Source organism: Cornus florida, unplaced genomic scaffold, assembly GCF_030987335.1.
Source record: "Cornus florida cultivar Cherokee Brave unplaced genomic scaffold, ASM3098733v1 CherokeeBrave_3.0.0_Hap2_Chr02, whole genome shotgun sequence".
In the NCBI taxonomy this organism is placed as follows: Eukaryota; Viridiplantae; Streptophyta; class Magnoliopsida; order Cornales; family Cornaceae; genus Cornus; species Cornus florida.
This window is the reverse complement of record NW_026775572.1, coordinates 8,057,950-8,064,776: the sequence shown is the minus strand read 5'-3', so window position 1 is coordinate 8,064,776 and position 6,827 is coordinate 8,057,950. Positions and strand designations below refer to the sequence as shown.

The window sequence follows — 6,827 nt, the reverse complement described above, 5'->3', positions numbered from 1 at the left end:
GGGTACGGATTATAAAAACATAATTCTCCTTCTATTTAAGTCTGTGTGGTTGAATAAGCTGAACGACTTACTGGATCTCTTATATAAGTCTGTGCGGTTGAATAAGCTGAACGACTTACTGGATTTCCTATAGATGGATAGAAACGGATTTTAAATATATTATTATGATACCGTGACTTGAGATTGAGTGTCAGAGTCAACGGTTAGGGAGCGTATATGTAATAGGACGCGTAACTGATTATGCTGGTTGAGGTGTACCCTGTTAGGCTTAGGTAGTCATGCCCACTCAGATGCGTTTTGCATGTTACCTTCTACTCAGGTTAAAACCAGTATCATAGTCCAGTGAGAGTCCATAGTGTGGATATATATATATATATAGACACAGATTATATAGTTATTGTTGAGTTGGTTAGAGTGTATATGTATATCGAGTCTCTGCTTGGATTGTAGTAGGATAGAACTTGTTCGTGGGCCTGACCCACTCCTATTTTTCAGGTGTACGTCAGTTCCAGGCTTGAGCTTGTTCGTGATGAGCAGAGGCGACCACTCATTCTTCCGACGACGTAGGAGCTCTATTCATATGGTTTTCTTTTAGTTTTTCAGTTCAGTTTGGTTTTCTTATTAGGGGTCCACATGATGGATTCCCGAGTTGTACCCTTGGAGGTTTTGGAGTTGGATTATTATTATCTGGGATTTTAAGTATTTAATTTTAAAGGATTTTATATTTTAGATTTCTTTCAGCTTAAATTATTATTTCTTAAATTCATCTTGTATTCTGTGTTCACTTTAAAATATTAATTGTTTGATATTCCCTTGGGTTTGGGTCTGGGCTTGATCAACTCGTGTCTCGGATCCGAGTGGTATCACAAAATGCGTCACATTTGAGCACTCATCATCTTGCGTAGTAGTATAGAGTAGACCGATGTCCGTTTTGAGTTGGGTGTAGGCCTAGTTGGTCTTGTGTTCTGATGTCGTGAGTAATGAGTACCCTCATAGGGTGGTGAACATTGTGTTTTTATGACAATGTGTGTGATTGCCTGGTAACGTCCGGTGTCAAAGATAATAATGCTGGTGAGTTCATAATTTTGGGGTTTTGTGAGGTTTTCTCGGGAAGGTGTGTGGTTGTAGGTCTCCTCCTTTAAGGAAGGTAGATTTCGAGGACGAAATCTTTTAAGGAGGGTAGATTGTAATGGTTATATGTATGTGCATGTGGTAGAAATAAAAATTAAAAAGAAAAGAAAAGATTTTTTATTAGGTAGGACCCACATGTTGCATTTTGTGACCTTAAAGTCATTTTTGGCTTATCAATTCTCATTCTTTTTCTCTCCTTTACACTAGAATCTCTCTCTTCCTCAAATTTTCTTTTTCTTTTCTCTTTTCTACACAAGCTTCAAATCATGATTTCTCTCTCATTTTTGAGAGATTTTTGATGCCGTTTGCGGCAAATTAAAGAGCGCGTTGAGATCTATGATTTGATCGGAGCAATTCTTTGTTTGGTACACTTGGAAATTTCAAAATTTAGGGTTTGGATTGGGCTCAATTTGGGGGTTTTGCTTCCTTTTGAGGTAGGGGTCTCTAATACCCACATTCTTTGATTTTTGTGAATTTTCTCCTTAAAAATTGGGCTATAGCATGTTTAATTTAATGAAAATTGTTTATGCTTATATGAGTCTTGTGTATTTAATTATGATAATTGTATATCATGTGATAATTGACCATATGTGTATTGTTTATTTGAATTGTATGAGATGACATGCTAAAGTTGAATTTATATGCTTGAATTTCATGTGTAATTACATGACTCTATGTGTTATTAATGTATGTGACTATGTTGATGATTATCGTGTTGTGAAAAAACATGTTTTAAGTGATTTTGCTACATGCCTTGTGTATTTAAATTACCGTAATTATAATGTGAAAGTATGGTACATGTATTACACAAATTCCTCTTAAGTATGATATGTGGTTTAAATGTGAATATGTGAAGAATTATGGCATGGAAAGGCATGATGCATTCATACATGACATTGGACATGAAAAAGGAAAAAAATTGAGTTGAAATGGAAAATTATTTTTGAAAGAAATAAAACTCGGTCGCTTAAGAGATTGCCTATGGGTCCGTAGCGTTAATGTGACCTAGAGAGAACTAGGGAGACTGTCTTAGCATGGTTGAGTTAACTAGGTCCCAAATGACGCCCTGAAACTTACCTTGTGGTCAGGGACAGTTAGCCAATCCTTCTCTCGTGCCGCCATGGGACGGGTTGCATTAACGATTTGGAAATGATAACAGAAATGGTTTTGGTAAAATTGGGGAGCGACATTGCATTCCATTGCACTGCATAATTTAATTATGACTTGGATTATCGAATTTGTTGCTATGTTTACCCCGGTATGGTATGATCTCGCTTCTTTATTTTTTTATTGATTATGTGCATTCACGGAGTCACAAGAGGTGTGTCTTAGGCATCACCTACTGAGCAATTTGCTCACCCCTTATATTTATCATTTTTCAGGACATGGAAGGGAAGTGACGGACGACGCTCCTCCATAGGGTTCGATAGGTTAGTAGACCGTTTAGACATACCTTGTATCTATGATATCATTTTATTATTATTTATTTATTTATTTATTATTATTATTATTTTATAAACCCTGTGATGATATGTATATTATGTATTGACATAGGAAATGACGGTAGTGTCCTTAGTTGACCTCGGGTTCGGGTAAGGACCCGATTAGCGATTTGGACCCTCGGGTTTGGGTCATTACAGTGATCTTTATAAATAAAATCATACATTGGTGGATATTGGGATTTGGATTGAAGGAAAATATTTTTTGGATTATTATTTATTTATTTTTAATAGGTTAAATAACTGTTTAAAATGGAATTGAGGTTTAAATGAGTTTTCTCTTAAAAAGGGAATGTACTTGATGGTTAGTTTAGCTATGGATGTAGTTTTATCATTGTTCATGGTCTTTGATTTCAAGGAATATATTAATGAGCATGTTCTTTATATATTTATATATATAATATATATGTATCATCTTATATTAAAGGTTAAAACATTAATTCGGATGATTTTGGTTAGAGATGTTTTATTTATCGGTTTTCATAGGTTTGGTAGAGGGAGCTTGCTCGTGTGTTTAACCCATCCTTTATTTTTTCAGGTTATTATAAGTTCCAGTCTCGAGGTTGAGAATTCGCAGTTTGGAGACTTGTCTTTCATCTACTCCTTTCATCTACTTCTAAGTAGTGTTGACATTTAATAGTTAGCTAATAATTTATTTATGTATAAACTGATGGATTAGTAGTTTTGGTTTAGAGGTCCTTGACTTACAGGATTCCCAAGTTGTATTCTAGAGATCTACATTTATGGATTTTATTTTGTAAAGAAAGTTTTATTTTATCAATATAATTTCTTTCAGCAAATTAATTATTCTTTTTATTCTTCTTGTATTCCGTATTCGTTTATTGCCATATTGTTTTTGATATTCCCATATTTTCGAGTGTTCGTTTATTATCATATTGTTTTTTATATCCCCATATTTTTGAGTGTAGGCCTGGCCAACCCATACGTGAAAATTCGGAGGTATCACAATAAATAAAATAAAGTACACAGTACTAAGAATTGACTAACTACTTTGCCTGCTTAGTAGTTGTATGAATTAGCAAATGCTATTAGTAAATCAAACTAAGTGCTTACTCTAGCACAAAATCTTAGTTCTTCAAAGAATTCCTATAAATAGGCCTTGATTTACAGAGTCATTAGGTACCTTCAAAGTCATTTACACTCTATTATTTTGGAGACATGATGGACTATATCTAAAAGCTGTCAAGGAAACATTGTAGAATAGTGTAAATACTAGGAAACCATAATAATTTGTGTTCTAGTCAATCAGTATCCATTTCAAGATTTATTTAGTTCAAGCCAACTTCAAGATAACTTATTTTTTCTCTAAACATAGTATAAGTTCTCATGAGGAAAATAGAAAAAGTAAAAGATCGCACTGTAGTATGTTACCCTGATGATCGAGGAGGCCAAGAACATCCACAACTCACATTACTTGCGCTTCAGAGCAAGAAACAGTAGGGAATTTAGTGTGCTGCTCAGGTCCAGCAGGCGGGAAAACTCAGCTGGACTTTTTTGGAAAGCCCTTTCAAACATTTCATCAACAATTTCACGCCCAAAATGTTTGGTGAAAACCCCTTCCATGCCGGCTCTTAGGTGCATTATTAAAGTCTGTGCATCAATTGCAATGTCCGTGTTTGACCTGGGTCTCATCATCTCCATTCTCTCAATACTGAAACACGCGTTTCGTTCTACCAGCGGTGCCATCTCGTTGGGGGATGGAAAATACACAGGCAAGTTGAATGAATCCACTTCAGCTTCACCGACTAATCCCTATAAATATATGACGCAAATATGATCAAATGCAAGTTGCAACACGAGCTTTCAGAAATGGGAAGAGATTCAGGATGCAATGCTATAGAATTTAAAATAAATTACTCTTTTTTTTTGCTTTATGAATTTTTATTTATTTATTATATTGCAAGATAGATTTCAAGTTAGATTTCATTGCTTTTGTTAACTGGCTTTAATTTGAACAGTGGAACATTGACTTACGGCATTGACCATATCCATGAGGCAGGACCCAAGAAAATCATATAATAGACATGCTAAGACCTGAGAATGATGAATATCATCTTGGTGACCAGGCAAGATTAGTACCATCATCCCTCCAACCACAGTCTCTTTAGCCCTAGCATTCAGAAAGATCTCCATGTCCTTTTCAAATTGAGCTGCGTAAGCATTGGCAACTTCCTCTTTGGCACATGCGTAGTGAATTCTTGCCTTATTCCACGCGCGAGAGTTTTCATCCAGCAACTCTTCAGGAACCTTAGTGAGCCACTGGAGTGCATAAGAGGAATGCACAAAATGGAGAGAGGATTCCGGGAATAACCGACCATGGAAGGAGCCTGGCACCCCAGTAGCAAAGTATTGCCTATCTGGAGGGAGAGAGCTGAAAAGAGTATTGAAATCATTGGAAGCATGGTCATTGAAGAACACATGAAATTCCGGCATTTTAGAACCGAGGCCTTGAGAATGGTAATTTTTTTCCATGGTTTCCAGTACATTCTGCATAGCCACGAAGGTATTTGGCCCGACTGAACATCCCAAATCTGCTATGCGCAATGTGTTTGAAGTAGAAGTGAGGCTTTTTACATCAAGCTTCTCTGCAATTGCTGCTTTCATTATTTCGCTCACAAAATTTGTTGCGTCTCTCTGTAAATTAGGCCAGTAAAAGTTGCCATCATCATCGTCACTACTTCGTAAATTACAAGTCCAGTCTACTATTTGCATAGTTTAAAAACTCGATGCAACTTGGAAAGAAAGCTAAAAAGACTAATATTATTTCATGTCTCTATAGTAAAATGGATTAGTATGGCACAAATGGATTAATGGAATAATGGAGGGGTAAATATGTGATGAATGAATAAGTCAAAAGAAAAAAAAAAATAGAAAAAAAGGAGTGTTCTGTTTATGCTCTAGTTTTCAAAAATATACAAATAATATTAAGAAATGTAGTTTGGCATAATTACAACAACGCTCATAGAAAAATAGAGTACAAAAAGGGCCTCTCATTTGTAAATATTTGGGTAATTTTTTTTCAATAATCGGAGTGTTCGGATTTTTGTCTTAACTAATTCACGCGACCGTGTAAAGCAACCCCTCCCCCAACACGGATAGGATAAAGCTCAAACTAACTAGAAAATAACTCCATATATGAAATTACAATAGCTATGTGGAAAAACAAATTCTAAAGCTTAAAAAGTAATAAATGACATTTCAATTTAGAAAAGGCTATTATTCACCTTTACACTTCACTTTGGAATAATTAATCCATTTTCCAATAAAAATTACAGTGTGAGAACGCTTCTTTATTGTGAATATCGCATATTACTCTATAATCTCGCATTTCTATGTGATTTTCAGTCATTGTTGGAAATCCTAGTCTTGGAATTAAAAATTAAGGGGAATTTTAGGACGTATCCGTACAGTGTATGTTGAGGTTGTGGAATTTGAATCACAAGCCCAGTTTATATTGGAGGCTATCATTTATACCTTGGATGCCCTTTTTATTTAAGTCCACATATTTTTCTGTGTAGTGTGGTTTATGTAATGAGAGAGCAATTGTAGAATTGTGTGAGCTTTCTGTGGTAAACACCCATTGTTAATAGTAATTCTGGTGCCCTCTGTTGAGGTAGGCAAAAATATTGCCCAACCGCATAAATCTTTCTTTGTGTTTCGTGTGTGATTGTTTTTCTATTCCCAACAATGTATTGCCTTCAATGGGATCACATTGTATATTTGTGTACATATATCCCATTCCTATGGGATCATATATTTGTTTCCCTCTAATTTTCATTGCTCTACTTTGGATGAAGGAAAAATAATATTACTTAAAGTAGAATTGGCGAACTCCACAGGTTTGTGGATGTATAAAATTTGATGTATCAATCTCTCTCTGTGTTTCTGTGTTTATACATGTATAGATTATACACACAATACATATATACATTTATATATATCTATGTATATGTATAGATATGCAAAACATGTAAGGTACCTGATAGTTAGAGTTCTTGGTGTAGCTGTAAGTATCATCTCCACCATTCATTGGATATGCTTCTGGCGCCATTTCTATTTCCTCGCTGCTAATCTCTCTCTCTCTCTCTCTCAAATTCAGGTCCGACTTCAGAGCCCTTTGCTTTACAGCTTTTTTTCATCTGTCTCTGTCTAACATTTGGTCTCTAGTCACCTGAA

At 35.3% G+C, this 6,827-nt stretch overlaps 1 protein-coding gene across 3 annotated transcripts; it reads right to left on the bottom strand.

The window, feature by feature from the left end:
* Positions 1-3,880: 3,880 nt before the first annotated feature.
* Positions 3,881-6,827, bottom strand: LOC132293445 (loganic acid O-methyltransferase-like). Of its 3 annotated transcripts, none has more exons than XM_059790932.1 (3): positions 6,631-6,827; positions 4,686-5,285; positions 3,881-4,403 (listed from the first exon to the last, which is right to left on the bottom strand). In XM_059790932.1, exons 1-3 carry the CDS (start codon positions 6,700-6,702, stop codon positions 4,062-4,064), a joined length of 1,014 nt encoding a protein of 337 aa, XP_059646915.1. In that variant the 5' UTR covers positions 6,703-6,827; the 3' UTR covers positions 3,881-4,061. The 3 variants fall into 3 exon arrangements, with proteins under 3 accessions (XP_059646915.1, XP_059646916.1, XP_059646914.1); XM_059790933.1 differs by having other exon boundaries at positions 4,731-5,285; XM_059790931.1 differs by having other exon boundaries at positions 4,626-5,285; positions 6,631-6,824.

Excerpts from the sequence above, each read along its gene's own strand:
- LOC132293445 (XM_059790931.1), bottom strand. The coding sequence starts at position 6,702 with ATGGCGCCAGAAGCATATCCAATGAATGGTGGAGATGATACTTACAGC. Across the intron at positions 5,286-6,630 it reads CCAAGAACTCTAACTATCAG|AGAGACGCAACAAATTTTGT; the intron begins GTACCTTACATG and ends CCTAATTTACAG. Across the intron at positions 4,404-4,625 it reads TCATGGATATGGTCAATGCC|GGATTAGTCGGTGAAGCTGA; the intron begins GTAAGTCAATGT and ends ATATATTTATAG.